Source organism: Barbus barbus (genome assembly GCF_936440315.1).
Source record: "Barbus barbus genome assembly, chromosome: 42".
NCBI lineage: Eukaryota > Metazoa > Chordata > Actinopteri > Cypriniformes > Cyprinidae > Barbus > Barbus barbus.
In genome coordinates this window covers 705,632-729,268 of record NC_136720.1, presented here as the reverse complement: position 1 = coordinate 729,268, position 23,637 = coordinate 705,632, and the positions used below count along the sequence as shown (strand labels likewise).

At 40.9% G+C, this 23,637-nt stretch overlaps 1 protein-coding gene across 1 annotated transcript; it reads left to right on the top strand.

Moving 5' to 3' along the window:
* The first annotated feature begins 10,587 nt into the window (after positions 1 to 10,587).
* On the top strand, positions 10,588 to 22,239 carry LOC306861588 (uncharacterized protein). The gene is made up of 3 exons (XM_079403956.1): positions 10,588 to 10,641; positions 12,334 to 12,711; positions 20,021 to 22,239. Exons 2-3 carry the CDS (start codon positions 12,366 to 12,368, stop codon positions 21,193 to 21,195), a joined length of 1,521 nt encoding a protein of 506 aa, XP_079260082.1. The 5' UTR covers positions 10,588 to 10,641; positions 12,334 to 12,365; the 3' UTR covers positions 21,196 to 22,239.
* The last annotated feature ends 1,398 nt before the right edge of the window (positions 22,240 to 23,637 follow it).

Here is a 23,637-nt window from a genome sequence, read left to right as displayed (position 1 = left end):
ACATCATGGTGCCAGGACAACTGTCTCTCTCTGAATGTGAGCAAAACTAAAGAGCTGATCATGGACTTTAGGAAGAGACAGCAGCAGCCCTACTCTCCTCTCAGGATCAGTGGGACCCCTGTGGAGAGGGTGAGTAGCTTCAAGTACCTTGGCGTAAACATCTCCGAGAACCTGACTTGGACTACACACATCCAAACACAGGTTAAGAAAGCCAGGCAAAGACTGTACCATCTGCGACAGCTGAGGAAATTCAGGGTCTCACCAGCAATCCTGAAAACTTTCTATTCAGGGACCATAGAAAGTGTATTGACTCAGTGCATCTCAGTGTGGTATGGAAACAGCTCCAATCAGGACTGCAAAGCACTATAGAGAGTTGTGCGCTTAGCTGAGCGCATCTCAGGGTCTGCTCTCCCCTCTCTGCAGGACATCTACCTCAAACGCTGCAAAAATAGAGCTGTCAAAATCATCAAGGACTCTAATCACCCTGGTAACCATCTATTCACTTTGCTTCCATCTGGTAAGCGCTTCCGTAGCCTGATGGCAAAAACTGAGAGACTTAGGAGGAGCTTCTTCCCCCAGGCCATCAGGCTCCTAAACTCTAACTCTGTGTCATAATATCACTTGACTCCATGTAAATATCATATATCAATAAGCTATTCATAATTTTTCTCTACCTCATATTGCTGCTATTCAAATACCCTGTACAACTTTTTGCACATTATTTTTGCACATTCCTCTTATTACTATTTGTCAACAACATACTGACCTGCACATTTATATTATATTTTTTATCTTATTTTATTTTATTCTTTTATTTTATTTTATGTTTTGTACTTCTCCTTCTTAATATTTGTATTCTATATAATTGCACTGTCCTTGGAGCGGACCTGACCTACACTTCACTGCTGGTTATACCCTGTATAATTGTGTATGTGACAAATAAAACTCTTGAATCTTGATTAGAAAACTCCAGTTTTTTTTACTTTCACTTTCTGTATGACTGAAGTTAAGACGTTCATCAGCATAACTATTGCGCAAAGTTTGCACGTTGGTTTTGTGATATCCAATGGCTCGTCTTCATGGTTTAAAACAGAAATATTTACAGTATTGTGACGTAACTGCAACCCCCCATGCATATGTCTCATTAAACGCAGGGATACATGAAAGAGGAATCAATTTGGTATGCTGCGCTGTCTGAAACAGGTCTCTATGCTTGAGCGCACTTCGGGTTTGTGTGAGGACAGCGCGCAAGTAATGAATTGAGTCTGTTTTGTTTCTTCTTCTTGTGGTTTTAAATAGCTTGAACGTGTAAACTGGCAAATTAATCTGTGAATCACATGCCAAACGGTGGGGTCTGGACCTGGTCCGTATATCACGGATCAACTGCAATCCATTTAAAGCCCTAGCCATGACAGATCAGTCAAATTGCTACTCCATATCAATCGCATACAACGAAAATACAGAATAATTAGAAAAACATTTACGCACAATAAATAACAGAACGTCTTATCAATAAACATTTTCCCCAGAACTTTCTCGCGACCCAGTAGTGGGTCATGACCCGGTGGTTGGGGACCTCTGAGTTAGAGGAACCCATTACTATAGAAGAGCTCACTCGGGCTGTCAAGTTGATGCAATGTGGTAAATGTCCAGGCCCGGATGGGTACCCAATAGAGTTTTATAAAACGTTTCTGATAAATTGGCCCCAATTATGATTGACGTGTACCTTGAATCATTTGATTTGCTTAGGCTCCCTCAAACACTTAACCAGGCCTGTATTTCTTGAATTTTAAAGAAAAATAAAGACCCCTTAAATTGTGCCTCCTACCGCCTGATCAGTCTTCTTAATGTGGACTTTAAACTCTTATCAAAACTGCTGGCATTATGTCTGGAATCCATTTTACCATCCATCATTTCCCCAGACCAGACTGGGTTTATAAAAAAAATAGGCACTCCTTTTTTAATATTAGAACACTGTTTAACATTGTATACAATCCCTCTTCTTCTGTTGTCCCAGAAGCTATAATTTCATTAGATGCAGAGAAAGCTTTTGACCGGGTGGAATGTAAATATTTGTTTTATACATTAGAGAAATTTGGTTTTGGTGGGAAATTTATTTCATGGGTGAAATTACTTTATTCTGCCCCTCAAGCTTCTGTCAAAACCAATAACACTCGTTCAAGATACTTTACCCTCCACCGGTCTAATCGACAGGGATACCCCCTGAGTCCAGTTCTCTTTGCCATTGCTATTGAGCCCCTCTCTATTGCATTGCGGTCTGATTCCCCTATATTGGGAATAAAAGAATAGGCACAGAACAAAAAGTGTCTTTGTATGCAGATGATCTTCTCCTTTACATTTCAGATTTGGGCAGGTCAGTACCCATAGCTCTGAATACTTTAAAGTTGTCTGGGCTGATCTCTGGTTATATGTTGAATCTGAACAAGAGTGGGATTTTTCCAATAAACTCTGCTGCTAAAAATGTTTTAAATGTCAACACTTTTTTTCCCACAAAGTTGATACTCTGATTCTAAGATTAATTTGGAATACAAAAGGCCCCAAAATTAGTAAAACATTCCTTCAGAGTCCTAAAATACTTGGGGGTATGGCTTTACCTAATTTACAGTTATATTATTGGGCTTCAAATTTTAGGGTCATGCAATGCTGGTTAAATCAAGATAACTTTCACGATTCATCTGGATGGCTCACCATGGAAGTTTGATACTGTATGCCTACTTCACTGGCAGCTTTTATTACATGCTCCCATTAAATGCTCATCTTCTCCTTATACCAAAAATATAACTGTTAAAACTACGCTGAGAATTTGTAAGCAATTTAGACATTATTTCAGATTACAAACCTTTTCAATTTTGGCACCTATTGCTGCAAATGTTGCCTTCCCATCCTCACTGATGGATAGGACTTTCACTCAGTCGTCAACACTGGGCATTGTAACATTTAAGGATCTATATATAGATAATGTCTTCGCATCCGCAATTTTATTCAGGACATACACACTCCTTGCACATTTTTAGAGACGAGACGGACAGACAGTTCACAAACATGGCTGGTTCAGAACAGGGTGAGAGTTCAGAGATGGCCTCCTCAGCTGGTTCAGAGCCAGACAAAAGTTCATAAGTGTGACAGGACAGGACAGACGAGGAGTTCATGAATCTCGAAGATCTGGGTGCAACTGACAGGACGTGACAAGACTCTGGACGATCAACTGGGAGATCAAGCTCCAGACCCCCTACAAGGTTTATATTCCACACTATGTCACTTTTCTGACCTGTTGTGAGTTTGCAAGAATGGATATACCTGTAGAGCTATATTTCATTACTATTTAGAGGAAATGATTTTAGAGGAAATGATTTTAACTATTTTTATGTACGTTTTTCATTCAGACAAAATATTTTTTAAACCCATCAGCGTAATTCTTTACAGTCACTGCCCTTTAAGTAAAACAAAGAGAAATGGGATTTTATTTATTGCCTTTATATTCTATGGAGAAAATGAGATGAAAAAAATATGGTTATTTATTCATCATAATAAGGATTGAGTTTTAGTTAACAAACTGAAGTGTAGATCTCTCTACAACCACAAATTAATAAACTACAAATTCTTAATGAGTTTGAAATATTTAAGTTCTTTCTAATCTTTATAATATGAAGATCAAGATACTTGACTTTATTAATGATTGAGAATATCACAAATGCTCAGCAGTTGGTGTCATAATTGCAATCACTTCACACTTTCTTACATTTAGATATAAACCTGAAGCTTTTTAACAATATCAGTGGTATTTACAGCTTTGATTGGTAACACTTTATTTTATGGTCTTTTAACTAGCTGCTTATTAGCATGCATATTACTAGAATATTGGCGCGTGCAAGATGGCGGCCGGGACAGTTGTCGATATTCAAGGCTAAGAGATGCTAAATGATTTTCTAACCTTAAACGCTACAATTGATTAGTGCAAACACGTGGAAATATTTTTCGTGTTTGCACTAATTTCTTTTAAGTTTCCCCATTTCTTTTTCGTTGTTGGTTTTACTGAGATAAAGATTTCGGACTCTTTGTTGACGTGATCTGTTGCCCAACATTTGTCAGACTATAGTTGCAAAAACCAAAGATGACAGAAAAAAGACTAAGAGACCAAGGTAAAAAGATGCTCTCATTTACAACAGAAAACAGAGATTTAACGGAGGATGTTATGGAAGTTGTTAAAGCAGGTGATATGCATTCCTACACTAATTACGATGGACGAGTTATCCCTCTTCCTGATTCAGGTCCGTGCACTCCGGTCGCAAAGAAGGGGAAAGCTGAACCTACACTCTCCGAATTGCAAGACAACATTGTGAGACTTGTGGCTGAAAAAATAAAAGAGAATGCGGATAATCTTGCAAGCTTGATAAAGAAAAATGCAGACACTATCGAGGCCTTAAAGGAATCATCAGAGTTTCTCTTCAACGAAGTTCAAGATATGAAAACAGAAATAACAACAGTTAAGAAGGCAAGTGATGATCATCAGAAGAGAATAACTGGTCTGGAGGACAGGTTGAACGAAATGGAACGCTATCACAGAAGATGGAACCTGAGGCTGTATGGTCTGCCAGAGCAAGAGGGAGAAGATGTTAAACAGCGTGTGATCGACATCTGCAAGACTGTCATTCAAGACTCCGGAGAGGATCTGCGCTCCCAAACTGATCTGAGCCACAGGATCGGACGGAGAGAAGGTGGCAAAACTCGACCGGTGATAACGAGATTTACGTCCAGATCAACCAAAGAAAGAGTATGGAAATGCGCAAAGAACTCGGAATTCCTCAAAACAAAGAAGTTAAAGTTCGGCGAAGACCTGATCACAAAAGACAAAGAGACACGCATTAAACTGTGGCCACAAATTGAAGAGGCACGAAAGCTGTAATATGTCAGTTTTGGTTTTGTTCTGTTTCTTCCTTATTTGGTTCTTCCTGTTTTAGTTTCTGACCTAGTTTTGTTCATTAATGATCGTCATCACCTGTGTTTAATTAATTACCTTGTTTCCTTGTTTGCTACTCTCCCTTTATAAGTCCTCAGTTTTGCCATTATGTTTGTCCGATCTTGAGTAAATATAGTGTCTTAAGTGTGTTGAAGCTGTTTATTAAAGATTCCTTTTTGTTTATACCTTCGTCTTGCGCCTCTGTGACTACAACCACTGACCGTTACAGAAGATCGGACCACACCGAATATGGATGAACGCCTCCAATTCATCACGTTGGCCAACTCCACCAGGGACCCTCTGGACTATATACGAGCATATGTTCCGCTCGCCCTCGCCAGCTCCCTCAAGGGAGAAACCCTAAGGATACTGTTCCTGCTTGGGATCACTTGTCACCAGCGGCTAGAGCTCCCTGACACCTCCGGCCTCAACTGGAGTGAGACAGTCATCAGGGTTCTGGAGAGTCTCCGACCGCTAGCCGGAACTTCGCCCGTGGCGATCTCTAAGTGCCCACGAGCCCGTAAATGGGTTTCAAACAGCGCCGACCTGAGAGCGGTGGTACGGGACCCACCTATCATGTCCGTTCGTTCGACACTAAAGTCTGCCTCCCGTCCCCTGTTCTCAGCTCCCAGAGCAGACCCAGTCCTCAGCTCAGAACCTGAGTTCCCGCTGGTCCCGTCCAGCCCACCTGAGTTCCCGCTGGTCCCGTCCAGCCCACCTGAGTTCCCGCTGGTCCCGTCCAGCCCACCTGCGTCTCTGCTGGTCCCGCCCAGCTATCCTTCATCTCCGCTGGCTCCGTCCAGCTCCGCGCTACAAGAGCGCCTCTCTGAATCCGCGCTTTCAGAGTGCCCCCGAGAATCTAGTTCTCAATTCACGGCCAGGAGTGCCGATCCCGATCCCCGAGAATCCAGTTCTCATGTCACGGCCAGGAGTGCCGATCCCGAATCCAGTTCTCCAGTCACGGCCAGGAGTGCCGATCCCGAATCCCGAGAATCCAGTTCTCTGACCACGGCCAGGAATGCCGATCCCGAATCCAGTTCCCAGACTACGGCCAGGAGTGCCGAACCCGAACCCCGAGAATCCAGTTCCCCAGTCACGGCCAGGAGTGCCGATCCCGAATCCAGTTCCCAGACTACGGCCAGGAGTGCCGATCCCGAACCCCGAGAATCCAGTTCTCCAGTCACGGCCAGGAGTGCCGATCCCGAATCCAGTTCCCAGACTACGGCCAGGAGTGCCGATCCTGAACCCCGAGAATCCAGTTCTCCAGTCACGGCCAGGAGTGCCGATCCCGAATCCAGTTCTCTGACCACGGCCAGGAGTGCCGATCCTGAATCCAGTTCCCAGACTACGGCCAGGAGTGCCGATCCCGAATCCCCTGTGTCCGCGCTGCAAGAGCGCCCCCAAGAGTCCGCGCTGCAAGAGCGCCCCCAAGAGTCCGCGCTACCAGAGCGCCCTCCTGTGTCTCCGCTGGTCCCATCCAGCTCTCCTTCGTCTTCGCTGGTCCCGTCCAGCTCCGCGCCTCCCGTGCACCCTCTAATGTCCGCTCTGCAAGATTGTCCTCAGGTGTCCGCGCTACAAGAGCGCCCTCCTGCGTCTACGCTGGTCCCGTCCAGCTCTCCTTCGTCTCCGCTGGTTCTGTCCAGCTCCGCGCCTCCCGTGCGCCCCCAAGTGCCCGCTCCTCCAGAGCGCCCTCAAGTGCCCGCTCCTCCAGAGCGCCTCCATGAACCCTCTCCTCCAATGTGGCCCCCAGAGGGGAACTTTCCCAAAGAAATTTTTTGGGGGGGGCCAAATAGTCTCAGCCTGTGTGGCCAGGCCAATGGCCAAGGCCGCGGAGCTCCCTGATCCGCCAAGGCCGCCCAAGGACCCCGATCCGCCAAGGCCTTCCAAGGACCCCGATCCGCCATGGCCTTCCAAGGACCCCGATCCGCCATGGCCTCCCGAATCTCCAGTCCTGCCATGGCCTCCCAAGGCTCCGGATCCACCATGGACTCCCGATTCTCCAGTCCTGCCATGGCCTCCCAAGACTCCGGATCCACCATGGACTCCTGAGTCTCCAGTCCTGCCATGGTCTCCCAAGGCTCCTGATCCGTCCTGGAGACTTCCCTGTCCTATCCTGGTCCTGCTCCAGCCTCCAGGACGCCCGCCCCCCCTCCCCGATGTTACTGTTACGGTGCGGGACGCACCTTCCGGGGGGGGGGAGATACTGTAATATGTCAGTTTTGGTTTTGTTCTGTTTCTTCCTTATTTGGTTCTTCCTGTTTTAGTTTCTGACCTAGTTTTGTTCATTAATGATCGTCATCACCTGTGTTTAATTAATTACCTTGTTTCCTTGTTTGCTACTCTCCCTTTATAAGTCCTCAGTTTTGCCATTATGTTTGTCCGATCTAGAGTAAATATAGTGTCTTAAGTGTGTTGAAGCTGTTTATTAAAGATTCCTTTTTGTTTATACCTTCGTCTTGCGCCTCTGTGACTACAACCACTGACCGTTACAAAAGCAAGGAAAAAAAGCTTTTTTCGTTGGAGCCAGAGCCATCATCGATGGTAAAGAAGTAAGATTGTAATGGTGAAAAAGCCCTGATATGTCGTTAAGGAGAAGAATGATGGGTAATTTGTATGCCTTTCGTTAAGAAATTTTATTTCATTCTAAATTGCAGTTAGTGGCATGCAAGCTCATACAGTATACATAAACTTTGAATTTTGAAAGGCCAGAGAGTTATAATCCATTGTTTGCTTGTTAAATACTTTGCACTCAAAAGGTCTAGAAAATCATTTTGTTTCTTTGTTCTACTCAAAACTAGAGTTGAGCCGGATACTCGGCTGAAACGAGTATCCGGTACGGATAAAGCACTTTTGCCGAGTACGAGTATCATACGAGTAATACGAGTCAATATCTGTGTTCGGATTGAATAAAAATTATCATTGGGTAGCTGACTGTGTCTGCGTTCTGTGATAGGCTAGTCACAGCGCCCCTCCCCTACACACATACAGATTTATTGTGTTGCTGTGTCCCGCTCTGCTCACTCACACACAGAACACTTGAGAAGAGAACAGCACGCGCGCTCTCTCCCTCAGTCACTCAGGTTCGCGGGTTTTTTCCGTTAAAGTTTAGGGTTTCTTCAGCTTCAGGTTTGTTTTTTACTTTGGTTTGCAGTACTTACTTATTAACCAGTAGAGTTTTGGTAAACGTGGGGTTTGTTCAGACGTGGTGCTTGGTAGAATGCGACTCGCGTCTCTGTCGGAGATTTTTTTTTTTAACATACCGGTTAAAGCCCCGCCCATTCCAAGACAACCCGACCCACTTCAAGGTTAAATCCCGCCCACTTCCGAGTTAGGCCCCGCCCAGTCCAAGTACAGATACAGATACAGATACAGATACAGATAATGCTGTACTCGCTCATCCCTACTCAAAACCTACGTTTTTGTGTTAACTACTTGTTCTACTCTGCACTTTGTCTTTTTCATTGTATTCGCTTAATGTGAGGGGTATACGAGAACAGATTAAGAGGAAAGCTGTTTTTTTTGTTTTGTAAATCTTTCAAGGCAGATTTTTATTTTTTACAAGAAACACACGCTTTAGCCTCAGATTTTAATTTCTGGAAAAATCAGTGGGGAGACAATATATGGATGTCTTATGGAAACAGTAAATCAGCGGGTGTTGCTATATTAAAGGGCTCCTTTCAGGGGAAAAGCCTAAACAATGTAGTTCATGACTCAGGAAGATGGATAATTGTTGAATTTATGGAGGATATTTTTATTTTAGGTAATATATATGGCCATAATAACAGCCAAAGAAACACACTTCTTTTTGCTGAATTTGAAGAAAAAATAAATGCCTTGTTAAATTCTTTTGTTAATGCTAAACTAATATTTGGGGGCGACTGGAACTGCATAAATGATCCTATTAAGGACTGTCATCCTCAAAGATTCATAAGAGGCACTTATGGAGAATTTAATAATCTCTGTTTGCACTTAAACTGTTGTGATGTGTGGAGACTAAAAAATCCACATCAAATCCAGTTCACTTGGAACAACAAAGATTTATCCAAGAGATCCAGGATTGATTTTTGGCTTATTTCCAATTAATTATTAGATAGTGTGGAAGAAACAAAAATAGAACCCTCAGTTTTTTTCAGATACAAAATTTCAGATCCATAATATGGCAATTAAAAGGGGAAAATAATTATCTAAGGAAAAAAGAATGAGACAAGACAAGGAAATTATTCTTATTTATGAAAAGGATGAGCAAACACAATCTGATATTAATATGTTAATTGAATTACAATCTGAATTGGATAATATCTATCAAAATTTGGCACGAGGGGCCTTCATTCGTTCTAGACGGAAATGGATAGAACATGGTGAAAGGAATACCAAATATTTTCATCATTTAGAAAAAATAAATATTAGTGTTAATAATATATATAAACTTAAAATTAATGAGCAGATATCTGAAGATCCTAAAACAATTTCTGATTTTATGGAAGATTTCTATAAAAAATTATATTCTGAACAAAGTAGCCATATTTCAAATTTTCTTTCTCATATTAAAAATGTTGCACAAGGTATTGACGAAACTCAGAAAGAAGTTTGTGATCAAGATATATCCTTAGAAGAACTAAAAAAGAATATTAGTAAGTTAAAAGACAATAAATCCCCGGGGAATGATGGCTTAACAGGTGAATTTTATAAAGTATTCCTACATCTCTGAATTTTTGTTATTGTTTTTTAAGGAAGCTATAGAAGCCCGTAAGCTCCCCCCATCTATGTGTCAAGGCCTAATTACATCGTTACCTAAACCTAATAAGGATTGTTTGCTTCTTGACAATTGGAGGCCTATAACATTAATTAATAATGATACAAAATTGTTGTCCCACATTTTTGCTCAAAGAATAAAGTTATGTTTAGATGCAATCATAGATGATAGTCAGTCAGGCTTTATGCAAGGATGATTCATTGCCCTGCAACATTTCGAAGTAAGTACTTCTGGAATAATCACTTTGAAAATATCAACTGGAAACTGATTTGGACTTAAAATGATACATATAATTTATCCAGCTAAGCATTTTCTCCAGAGATACAGAGCTGATCTTTCTGAACGTTGTGTTTCTTGTGGAATGGATGTAGAGACTGTTTTGCATCTTTTTTTATTGTATGTATGTTCAATTTTTCTGGATTGATGTTGAATGTTTATTTACTAGGTTGAGTGGATCTAAAATTAATATAAGAAAAAGAGATGTTATATTTTATTTTGATAAAAAAGATATGGATAAGAGTCACATCTTTATGTTAAATCTTCTAATATTATTAGGTAAGTTTTATATACACAAATGTAAATGGTCAGAAAGGAAGCCCAATATCTCCCACTTCAAAGTTGATCTAAGGATTTACCTAAACTTAACAATACCTTACTAAATATTAATAAGCAGCAAATTAGGAATTTATTGAGGGAAAAGTCATAGTTAATAGTGAATAAATGTTCCCTGTTCTAAAGTGTTACCCTTTTATTTATTCTTTGAATGAATCCATGATCTGATTGTTTGAATGTGTTTTCTGTATGTGAATTTCTATTATTATTTTTAGCGCGTGAACGGGACTTTTATTTTGGTGTGGTGACGTCATAAGGCTGCGCCGCGCTCCCGCATCCGTGTTTCTGCTGGAGAAAGGTTTGTTTTTAATCATTTCAGGAGTTTAAACCAAAAACAACTCTCTTTGATAATTAAATAGAGAACTGTGAGATGAGTTACTAATGAATGTAACACTGTCATACTTCTAACAACAATAACGAACGGTTTTTGTGAGTAAACATTTCAGTCTCTGTTCATCACAAACACTGTTTGCTCACTGACCAGTCCTGATAAACAAATAGAGATAAAAACAATAACAGCTTGATTTCAACTTGTTAAGATTCTGCATAATTTGCCTTATTGTATTAATTTGCAGTGCTCGTTTTGAGTGTTTTTGTTTAATCAGGTTATTAACTCTCACTCTGACTGACTCCCTTACTAGTGCGCTGACTACTGAACTAGTGCGCTGACTACTGAACTAGTGCGCTGACTGCTGAGCTAGTGCGCTGACTCCCATACTAGTGCGCTGACTCCCTTACTAGTGCACTGACTCCTGAACTGACTGGTGATCTAGTGCGCTGACTGCTGAGCTAGTGCGCTGACTACTGAACTAGTGCCTTGACTACTGAACTAGTGCCTTGACTACTGAACTAGTGCCTTGACTACTGAACTAGTGCCTTGACTACTGAACTAGTGCGCTGACTACTGAACTAGTGCGCTGACTACTGAACTGACTGGTGATCTAGTGCGCTGACTACTGAACTAGTGCGCTGACTACTGAACTAGTGCGCTGACTACTGAACTGACTGGTGATCTAGTGCGCTGACTACTGAACTAGTGCGCTGACTGCTGAGCTAGTGCGCTGACTACTGAACTCAGCGCTGAACTAGTGCGCTGACTGCTGAACTAGTGCGCTGACTGCTGAACTAGTGCGCTGACTGCTGAACTAGTGCGCTGACTGCTGAGCTAGTGCGCTCACTACTGAGCTAGTGCGCTCACTACTGAACTAGTGCCTTGACTACTGAACTAGTGCGCTGATTACTGAACTAGTGCCTTAACTGCTGAACTAGTGCCTTGACTACTGAACTAGTGCGCTGATTACTGAACTAGTGCCTTGACTACTGAACTAGTGCGCTGACTCCTGAACTAGTGCGCTGACTCCTGTGCGCTGACTACTGAACTAGTGCCTTGACTACTGAACTAGTGCGCTGATTACTGAACTAGTGCCTTGACTACTGAACTAGTGCGCTGATTACTGAACTAGTGCTTTGACTGCTGAACTAGTGCCTTGACTACTGAACTAGTGCGCTGATTACTGAACTAGTGCCTTGACTACTGAACTAGTGCGCTGACTCCTGAACTAGTGCGCTGACTCCTGTGCGCTGACTACTGAACTAGTGCGCTGACTCCTGAACTAGTGCGCTGACTACTGAACTAGTGCGCTGACTAGTGCGCTGACTCCTGAACTAGTGCGCTGACTCCTGAACTAGTGCGCTGACTACTGAACTAGTGCGCTGACTACTGAACTAGTGCGCTGACTCCTGAACTAGTGCGCTGACTCCTGAACTAGTGCGCTGACTACTGAACTAGTGCGCTGACTACTGAACTAGTGCGCTGACTACTGAACTAGTGCGCTGACTCCTGAACTAGTGCGCTGACTACTGAACTAGTGCGCAGACTTCTGAACTAGTGCGCAGACTTCTGAACTAGTGCACTGACTACTGAAGTAGGGAGCTGATTGAGACACACACAGAGATCTGTCTGTTAATTATTCTTATCTTAAACACACAGAAAAACTCCTGCTGAAGCACACGGTTATAAAGATGGAGTTTATTAAAGAGGAGAGAGAAGACCTGAAGATTGAAGATTTCAAACATGAAGATACTGAAGAACAACAAACAGAGATGATGTATATTATAGAGGAGAGTGGAGACGTGATGACTGTAGAAAATACTGAGCAACAAACAGAGATTATGTATATTATAGAGGAGAGTGGATACATGATGATTGTAGAAAATACTGAGCAACAAACAGAGATGATGTATATTATAGAGGAGACGAATGAAGTCAAACAAGAAGATACTGAGGAACAAACAGAGATGATTATTAAAGAGGAGAGTGAAGACGTGAAGAATGAAGTCAAACATGAAGATACTGAGGAACAAACAGGTCAGTTTCATCACTCATTCTGTCTCATGAATCTCTTTATCTCACATATTAAATGATGATGATAAACAGTAAATAGCCAAAACAAAACAAGTATTTTGTGTAACATTAAGCCCAGTATCTATTTCTGAATTTAAAATAATGAAAAACATTACTTTCTATCACTTAGTTTTGCAACAGTATCTGGGTCAATGACGTGATGCTAATTGTTTTTGTGTCTATATGGTTTAATTAAACTTAAAAGGGTTCGAATTTAAAAATAAATGTGCAAATTAATTGCATACATTCTCTTTTTTTGTGGACCAAGTCTAACATTTCTGGATTTAATTATTTTTAAGAGAATATTTGGGGGATGATTGCAAAAATGTCAATGCGGTGTAACCATAAAAGATAATCAAATAATTGATCTTGTTTAAAAAGGTGAAATTCTCAAAACAGCAGATCAGCTAGTTTGGCATAATCTTACGTTAGAACTATTTAATAGTAAATAAAAGTAAATCGAGCACCATTGTTCTGGATATTATGATTAACTTGGGGAATTATGTGAGTCAAGTCAAATTCCTTGAGTGTCAAGGCGGTGTAACCACCATTTAAGAAGCCATTTTGTTAATATTTTGGAAGAAGATCATGTGACAGGAAATTATATCACAGAGGAACACAGGTCACGAATTAGAAGTACAAAACAAATGTCAAAGGATTTTTTTTTTAATTTTTGGGTGAATTATCCCCTTAAGCAATAAATAGTATCATATAATATAATGTAATATGTACATACGTCAATGATTAAAAAATGTGGCAGAAGGAAGTGGGTGTCTATATCTGAACATAAATTCACTGATAAAAAATGTTAGCCAAAGTAGCAGTCTGTAAAATACACTGCTAAAAAAAATTAAAGGAACACTTTAATCGGAGTATAGCATCAAGTCCAATTAAACTCCTGGGATATTGATCTGGTCAGTTAAGTAGCAGAAGGGGTTGTTAATCAGTTTCAGCTGCTTTGTGTTAATGAAATTAACAACAGGTGCACTAGATGGGCAACAATGAGACGACCCCCAAAACAGGAATGGTTTTACAGGTGGAGGCCCCTGCAAAGTTTTTCACTAGTTTTGCATTTGGCTAGGGTCAGTGTCACTACTGGTAGCATGAGGCGATACCTGGACCCTACAGAGTTTGCACAGGCAGTCCAACTCCTCCAGGATGGCACATCAATACGTGCCATTGCCCGAAGGTTTGCTGTGTCACCCAGCACAGTCTCAAGAGCATGGAGGAGATTCCAGGAGACCGGCAGTTACTCTAGGAGAGCTGGAGAGGGCCACTGAAGGTCCTTAACCCATCAGCAGGACCGGTATCTACTCCTTTGTGCAAGGAGGAACAGGATGAGCACTGCCAGAGCCCTACAAAATGACCTCCAGCAGGCCACTGGTGTGAATGTCTCAGACCAAACAATCAGAAACAGACTTCATGAAGGTGGCCTGAGGGCCCGATGTCCTGTAGTGGGCCCTGTGCTCACTGCCCGGCACTGTGGAGCTCGATTGGCATATGCCATTGAACATCAGAATTGGCAGGTCTGCCACTGGCACCCTGTGCTTTTCACAGATGAGAGCAGGTTCACCCTGAGCACGTGACAAACGTGAAAGGGTCTGGAGAAGCGGTGGAGAACATTATGCTGCCTGTAACATCGTTCAGCATGACCTGTTTGGTGGTGGGTCAGTGATGGTCTGGGGAGGCATATCCACGGAGGGACGCACAGACCTCTACAGCCTAGACAATGGCACCTTGACTGCCATTAGGCATCAGGATGAAATCCTTGGAGCCATTGTCAGACCCTACGCTGTTGCAGTGGCTCCTGGGTTCCTCCTGGTGCACAACAATGCCCGGCCTCATGTGGCAAGAGTATACAGGCAGTTCCTGGAGGATGAAGGAATTGATACCATTGAATGGCCCCACGTTTACCTGACCTAAATCTAATAGAACACCTCTGGGACATTATGTTTTGGTCTATCCAAAGCCGCCAGGTTACACCTCAAACTGTCCAGGAGCTCAGTGATGCCCTGGTCCAGATCTGGTAGGAAATACCTCAGGACACCACCCGTCGTCTCATTAGGAGCATGCCCCGATGTTGTCAGGCATCCATACAAGCACGTGGGGGCCATACAAACTACTGAGTACCATTTTGAGTGGCTGCAGTGAAATTTCAGCAAAATGGACTAGCCTGCTGCATCATTTTTTTTCACTTTCATTTTCAGGGTGTCTTTGAATTCAACCCTCTCTAGGTTGATAATTTTAATTTCCATCACACAATGTGGCATGCTTTCATTCCTAACACATTACCCAGTCCATATCAGTATAGATATCCAGCATGATAGTTTTCCCCATTGAGATCTGATGTGTTTTCAAAGTGTTCCTTTAAGTTTTTTAAGCATGTACAATTCATTACATTTCTGATATTTTATAATTAATATGATATAACAGAGCCCCTTTTTCCCCAAATAGATGCCACAATACAGTACAAAATTACAATAAGAAAATTAAATATACGAGTCGAGTTCACTGTTCATCACTGATGATTTCTTGTCAGATATTGTTTCTTAAAAGTAATTACAATATGAGACATAAGTTCACTGTTCATCACTATGATAATTTTGTGTTGCCAGATTTTATTTATTTTTTTTACATTGAAAAAAAAAAAACACTTAAGCTGAACTTGTTGACAGTCATGCTTGATTTTCAGTGTCAGTTTCTTCAACAAACAATGGCCTTTGGCAACATGGACAAGTGGTGTAACTGGTTTGTGTCAATTGGCGTAACCAGTATTTTTCATAAAAATATAATTATATACAGGAACATTAACGTGGAATAAAATGCAATCATCTAGTTTAGTAAAAATATATTTAAAACCATATTATTATACATAATTTGTCAAAGATTATTTAGAAAACAGAGGTGTTTTCAGCATACAGTGGGTACGGAAAGTATTCAGAACCCCTTAAATTGTTCACTCTTTGTTATATTGCAGCCATTTGCTAAAATCATTTAAGTTAATTTTTTCCTCATCAATGTACACACAGCACCCCATATTGACAGAAAAACACAGAATTGTTGACATTTTTGCAGATTTATTAAAAAAGAGAAACTGAAATATCACATGGTCCTAAGTATTCAGACCCTTTGCTCAGTATTTAGTAGAAGCACCCTTTTGATCTAATACAGCCATGAGTCTTTTTGGGAAAGATGCAACAAGTTTTTCACACCTGGATTTGGGGATCCTCTGCCATTCCTCCTTGCAGATCCTCTCCAGTTCTGTCAGGTTGGATGGTAAACGTAAAACATGTTTTTAATTTTTTTTTTTTTTTTTTCTCATCTTGCCAACACCTTTTTGTCTCTGACCCATCTACCAGTACACTTGTAAAAAGCAAAAGTGTGAATGTGAGTGAGATTTGTTGTCTATAATTGATATTTTTGTAATTTTTTTTATTGTCATCCTCACAATCACTTTATTAATTCAGGGTGTTGTAAACATTACTTTCTCTCCAGACATGAATAACTCTGATTAAAACACCTTTACTCCTCAAAATCCTAGCATTTAAAAGGAAATGAGACTGAAAAATATTTTCTCCTTTTTTGGAAGGAAATGTAATAAACACTGTTTTTGTTTTTCACATTTTCCTGTGATGCACATGGAAGCTGGCAATATTCAAAACTTCGGCAGCTTTACAGTATAAACCAGAAAAAGAGTATGTCGATAATGCAAGAGGATGATGGTTAACACAATTTTCCAGATAAAGTCAGTTCATCATTGATTCCATGATTTAATTGTCCAGCATAGTTCAGTTCAAATAGATGCACAATCAGTGTGCGAGCAAGTCAACAATAATGCTAGATATTATGTGTCCCCAACTAAGAAAGCCAACGGCGACAGTGGCAAGGAAACAAAACTCCATCAAACTCCACCAAAACAGAAATTGAGAGGGGGAAAATACAAAACTTGAGAGTAACCAGACTCAGTCAGGGGGCCAGTTCTCCTCTGGCCAGATGAAACCATGAAATTCCAGAGTACAAGAAGTCAGAATTGAGAAGAGGACTCGTTGGATTCCCGTGGTCTGTGCCGATGGCGGTCGAGATCTTCGCAGGAGATTTGTGTTTAGGGCTCATATAGTTGACACTAGTTGGTTTCTGCTGACATTCAGGGCTGTAGAGGTCATCTCTAGGTGCTGATTCACAATCTGGACTAGATAGGGACTGGATCTGGTGGCTGCAGTGACCATCTGATCTGGATACAGTCTGGATCTGAGTGGCTACGGTGATCTCGGAATAAGAAAGAAACAGACTAATATTAGTGTAGATGTCATTCTTCTTACGATGTAACAAGTGCATTGTGTGTTATGGAAAATATTCCAAAGGATTTGATTTATAGAAATGTGTGTAAACCAGGTTAAAGAGATCTTCATATCGTTCTTTAATCTAGATTTAAACCAACAGAGTGTCTGATTTCAATATAAATCAGATTTTATTTATATAAACTTAAGACATAAACTAATCTAACACATGAACACACACATTCACACGCTGCAGAAAGAGAGAAAGTAAGGAAAGAATGAGTTTAAGAGAATGGAAATGTGAAATCCCAAGTTTACAGCAATATGTTCAATTGCATAGACCTGAACAACCATCAATCACTTATTTAACCCTCGCTTTGAGTTTATCAATGAGGCTAAAATTTATATTAAATGCACCTAATTCAGTTATAATCTGGAGGTACTTGCTTGCTTTGCCTGTGTTACGGGTTTCCTTTGTGTCTCCTTGCAGAAAGGCGGTTCCCCGAAGTGTCTGATTGGCTGGAAGTTCAGTAGTCTTTGTAGTGAGGTCTTTGGGCATTGGCTTGCTGGAAGTTTGAAGCGAGTGCAGTCGAAGCTGGACTTTGTATCAAACTTACATTAACACACGAAACTCCACGGAAAGGAAAGAAACTAAAGTAAAAGAATAAAATTAAAAGGATGTAACGAGACTAAGTTGTTTTCCTTCTCATTATGGCACGTGGGCCAGAGCACGCTCAAAGAGCAGCACTCGGTGAGAGGGACAAGGGTTGGAGAGCAGGGGTAAGAGCGTAAAGAGTAAGAGAGAGGGAGGAGAAAGCGGACAAGAGTTTTAAACTCAGCTTTCAGACCGTCCCATCTGGATGTCTTGACCAATTAGATAGGCTATTATCTTAGCTAGGGTGTGTGCCTTACATAATAAATCAGCTTGTTATCAGTCACATGGTCTGAATTTTACAGGCTTTGGCAAAGTATACCTTTTGAACATGATTTCATAATAAGACTATGATGCATTTGACAAAGAATTGATTGGAAGAAACATTCACAGCATATTTCTCTTTAAGGCTCGAGCTTTTCAATACTTATTAAAAGCAAGACATACACAATGAGTGATTAAAACAATGATATTAAAATCATATGTGGGGTTCTGCATAAAAATGTCCTTTTAGGATGATTTTATGGGCATATGAAAAAGAAAGTCTTTGTGTAGTTCTATGGAGAACGAAGGCATGTTCTTTAGACAAAGGAATGTTGGTTTGGGCTGTCTTCTATGTGTGGAGACCCGCCCAAGAGAGAGTTATCTTCTATCACAGGCTTACATGTGACCATCAGTCTTGATTACTTGCAACAAATTTGACAGTCTCCTTCTTGAATTGGGATTATCAATAAGTGTTCGTTTATCTCAGTGTTGCAAGCTGTTTGGTGACAGAGGCTTGCTAAGTTAGGATTGCTTCAGTAAGTTGGAGCTAGGAATCTGGACAGATTTATGATATCCTGTTTCTTGGAGCCTCTCTTTCTGGAATCTCAGCTTCTCATGTTTCAATGTTCTGATCGCAGCTTCACTTTGTCTGATTCAGTCTCTGATATCCTACACAGGCGCTGCATTTTATTCATTATGAGCTAATTTCAAGATCAGAGACCACAACAGGAGAGAGCGCGGCATCAGCACTGGAAAGATAGATTAGTCTCAGTACTTGTAAAGAAGATGATTGTGTGTTAATAGTCTGCAACTTACTTTTAGTTCATTCATTCGCAGCAGTTTGCGTGTCGGCGTCCTGAAGAAATATTCGGCTACTCATCCACGGTGATGCTTGTTGCATTAGCGCTGTCATATCTGACTATAACATGCCATATAGCCTATAAAACACTCTCACACATTTATTATTTTCATATTTTGGGAGAAGTAAAATGTTCATATGTGGTTTCAACGACCAGATGCATTTACACTTGGGGGGGGTTGCTTTTCACACTCCCCACCAGTGTGAAAAGCAAACGTACGCCCTTGGCCTGTCCACTTTGTATCTCCGATAGCCTCATGGGCAGCATGCCGACATGTTTAGTGTTGGGCGATATGCTCATTTTACATATTGTCCTATCATCAGCCTGTGAGATTGCCGATACACAATATTATCATGCTAATTTATTTACCTACTTAGTTTCATTGCCGAATAGTGAACCAACTCCAGTATATGGCTAAAAGCAGCCTAATGTTTTAATATGACTGTATTTGTATAACAATTTTATAGAAACATTGTAAGTTACTAATTATAAAGCTTAGTTATTCAAAAAACAGCTACAGAAAATGAGCAAAGAACATGAGTATTCACTCTAGCGCGAGTATTACGCACTTTAAAAACACTCCCGTTATAATCAGTGAAGCTATTGACACAGTATGATGAATAAATCTCTTCCCCCTTATTTATGCTGCACACGTCTGCGGTGCGTTACGGCTCCGACGCGGCCACCGGAGCTGATCGCGGCCACTCTAATCAATGCCTGTGTTTATACCAGCCGCGCCGCGCACGTATCTGAAGCATCTCAGAAGTGGCTCTCCACGCTGCTTCGCTAAAGATTAGCGCCTAGATCTATTTTTGATGGATTATAATAATAATCGTCTTGCTATCGTCATAGGCATCAGCAACAGGCGATATCTCTGACTATCGTCGACACACAATACTGTCGGCACAACGCTAGTGCGCTTTGGGCATCCTAAGTTCGAGTCTTGCCTCGTGGATCTTTCCCAATCATGTCCCATTCTTCCTGTCCCATGTCTGTTCCTTTCCTTTTTATACTTTCAATAAAAAAGTGAAAATGCCTTGAAAATCTGTATATCTAACATGCTGTTTCATAACCTTTTGGTTTTAAGATTACAGGTTAAACCTTTTGTAGTTGGTTAGAGGATATAGGACTTAGCATACATGTTGGATTTGATGATTTACATGCCTGTTGCTTGTACAAATAATCTGATGTTAACTTGTTTTTGTTTATTTTGACGTTAGACCTGATGCCACTGAAAGAGGAGAGTCAAGACCTGAATGAAATGGAAGAGAACAATGAGGATGAGAAATGCCATGATTTCATGACTGGGGAAAAATCTTTGAGTGACTCGCAGACTCATGAAACAGAAGCTAGGAACCTTAAAGGCCAGATGAGAGTACATACTAAAGAGAAGCCTCATGCCTGTCAACAGTGTAGGAAGAGTTTTACAATAAAAAGAGACCTTAAGACTCACATGAGAATTCACACTGGAGAGAAGCCTTATGCCTGCCAACAGTGTGGGAAGAGTTTTACACTAAAAGGAAGTCTCAACGTTCACATGAGAGTTCACACTGGAGAGAAGCCTTATGCCTGTCAACAGTGTGGGAAGAGTTTTACACTAAAAGGAAGTCTCAACGTTCACATGAGAGTTCACACTGGAGAGAAGCCTTATGCCTGTCAACAGTGTGGGAAAAGTTTTACAATAAAAGCAAATCTTAAGACTCACATGACATTTCACACTGGAGAGAAGCCTTACTCCTGTCAAGAGTGTGGGAAAAGTTTTGCACTAAAAGGAGATCTTAAATGTCACTTGAGAGTTCACACTGGAGAGAAGCCTTACTCCTGTCAAGAGTGTGGGAAGAGTTTTGACATGAAAAAAAAACTTAATGTCCACATGAAGACTCACAATGGAGAGAAGCCTTACTCCTGTGAACTGTGTGAGAAGAGCTTCACACGAAACGAAACTTTAAAGGGTCACATGGCAATTCACAAGGGAGAGAATCCTTTTGATTGTGACGAGTGTGGAAAGAGTTTCAGATATAAAAGAAACCTTAAGCAGCACATGAGGATTCACGCTGGAGATAAATGTTTCATTGAAAGGAATCGCCTGAAGAATAGTGTACAACGTCACATTGTACAGAAGCTTCACACATGCCCTCACTGTGAAAAGGGTTTCACAAGAAGAGCAAAGCTGGAGGAGCACATAAGAATTCACACTGGAGAGAAACCTTTCACCTGCCCTCAGTGTGGAAAGAGCTTCACAATTAAAGGAAACCTTAGGATTCACATTAGAGTTCACACTGGAGAGAAACCTTACAAGTGTCCTCATTGTGAAAAGAGTTTCAAAAATAACACAAGCCTGAAACAGCATTTGCAAACTCATTCTGTAAAGATAATTCTGATTTCCATAGCGTGACAAGAGGTTTAGAAAAAGGAGGCAATAGAATATGTTTATCTTTTAGAAAACAATGTTACTTTCACACACCACAGCTGAAAGTGAGCTTCATCTGATTTAACTTTTTGACTACATTTTTTTTATTATTTGTATTATATATTTTTTTTTATATCGTTTACCTTTCTACTATTCACCTGACCATCTTCTTTGCTATAGTTTCAAATATTAAGCAGACACCCTTTAATTTAGACCAGGGGATGGCAACCAATTGAGAAAACTGCATACCAATGTTTGTTTTGAGGTCCTCTGCACAATCTGACCTGTGTTGCAGCCTGGAATTGAACTGCTGGTCCATCTATTGTCCTTTTGCATTATTACACACTGTTGTACCTATTTAATTCTGTAAAGTTGCTTTTACACAATCTGTATTGTAGCATTTGGAGTAATCCGAAACACAATTGTTCATTAGATTTAACAAATCAATTATTCATTCGATTAACAAATAGTCACAGACCCCTCACTCAATAAACATACCGAGTGCCAGGAGGTCTGTGAAGGACCCCAAGTACTACAAGTACAGTACAATAAATGATAATATTATTCACACTCTTGTTGTTGTTTTTTTACAGATGCGTGGACTCAGTTTTGGACAGTTCTGAACACTTTCGACTCAATTGGACATACGCTTATGAATAATAAAATAAAACTCGTGCAAAAAATTCAACACTGTCAGATTCCTTGTAATGCAACAAAATTAAAGAAAACAATAGACAATGCTTTCACCCAAAATATTGTTATCAATAACTTGAATACCTCAAAAATATGATCAAATAGACCATAAGTTTGATCCAATATACAGAATGAAGTTCTGAATTTCCACTTTCAATTGCAAATGAATCACTTTCTCCACAAAATTTAATGATCCGTCCAATGTGAATCAGAGGCTCAAGATTTGGCTATTTAATTCAGTTAACCTGATTTCATGAATTGGATAGATGAGTTCAGAGAACTGTTGACTCTTTCAGAGCAGTTCAGGATCACAATTATGTCTTTCGTTGAGAAATCAAAAAGGAAAAAATAAAAAACAAGATGATCTCAATGAGTCCGAGTCCCGTTGGTTCAAAAGTAAAAGAAAGAATCCTCCTACCAGTTCGATGCTCAAAACACAATTCAACAGAGAAAATGATTCCGTGGGTGGCTCGCCATATACAAACTGCACCTCGTGCGTCCAGCAGGAATCAGGGAACTCAGCACAGAAGAACTTGAATCTCACAAAAAAACCAGCCTTGACAAAACACAAGGCAGAACAATAATTAATCTTCAATTCAAACAATTTCATCATCAAATCACATGTATGCACTTCAAATAATATATTAACTTAACGCTTTAACACTTATTGAACACATTGACACTTAAATACCATACTTTGATACTTCATTAGCTCCTTAGCATTTTCACACGTGCGTTAGCTTTAGTCCATGTTCTATCCACTTCGGCTCGCATGGCCTATATAAAACACACCTCGTTTCGATACTCTCGTTTCGATCAGATTCGCGGCACTTTTTTTTTTTAAATGGCAAGTTAATGTTTGACTTTAACGTTTTAACTCACCAAGGCAATGAATTGATATATTTTCAAACAAGGAAGTTCATTGGTGGGACATGGATGCTCCGTGGGTCTGCATCGATCGGTCTCACAAGCCTCCGCTTCATCCGCTTCCCACTCCGGCAACAACTCCTTCATATCATAGCATCAGATCAGAAATCCTGTTTTTCTGTTGTATCTGATCACTTTTCTCTGAATTGATCACTTACATGGAGGGGTTTTGAAGATCGCTCTGTGTAGCTGCCTCGTCTCACTCACTCTCTCTTCTCTAGCAAAAACCCGAGAACTTTCTCTCACGCGCTCAGCAAGTAGCAGATAGGCGGGGCTTGCTTCACTGCTGCTACTAGCTCTTACCCACACAGCAGGAGATTCCTAGGCGGATCCGCCTTCAAGTCGCCAAACCCGCGTGACTGTCACATTCGTTTTGGCGCCTGGAGGATCAGCTCCGCCTCCGGGCGGTGCCGTAAATTCTACGGTCATTCAGCGGATCCTGAGCGGACCCATGTCGGATCCGCAGAGGCGGACGCCTTTACTGTAACGGTTGAACCACAGAGCACGAGACGAGAGCCATATCAGTGGAGACTTTCTTTGCTGGGACACGGTTGCGCTGAACGCTCTTGAGTAAGTTTATTGATGTATCGATATCATCATGTATATTAATGACTGTAATGATGTTGTTTGATATTAGGACAACTTTAGCATGTTCACTCGTGGATAATGGTTTAGCGCTAGCTTCTAGCTAGCTGTGCATTAAGTTTGCATTTTGGAAATTTTGGTCTCATGTGTAGTGTGTGCCATCATCTTTACAATGAAAATGAAGCTTCGGCATTTTAATCACCGTTTGAGTCCGTTAAGACA

Coding starts and splice junctions, on each gene's coding strand:
- LOC306861588 (XM_079403956.1), top strand. CDS start 12,366: ATGGAGTTTATTAAAGAGGAGAGAGAAGACCTGAAGATTGAAGATTTC. Junction 12,712..20,020: donor AGATACTGAGGAACAAACAG/GTCAGTTTCATC, acceptor TTTTGACGTTAG/ACCTGATGCCACTGAAAGAG.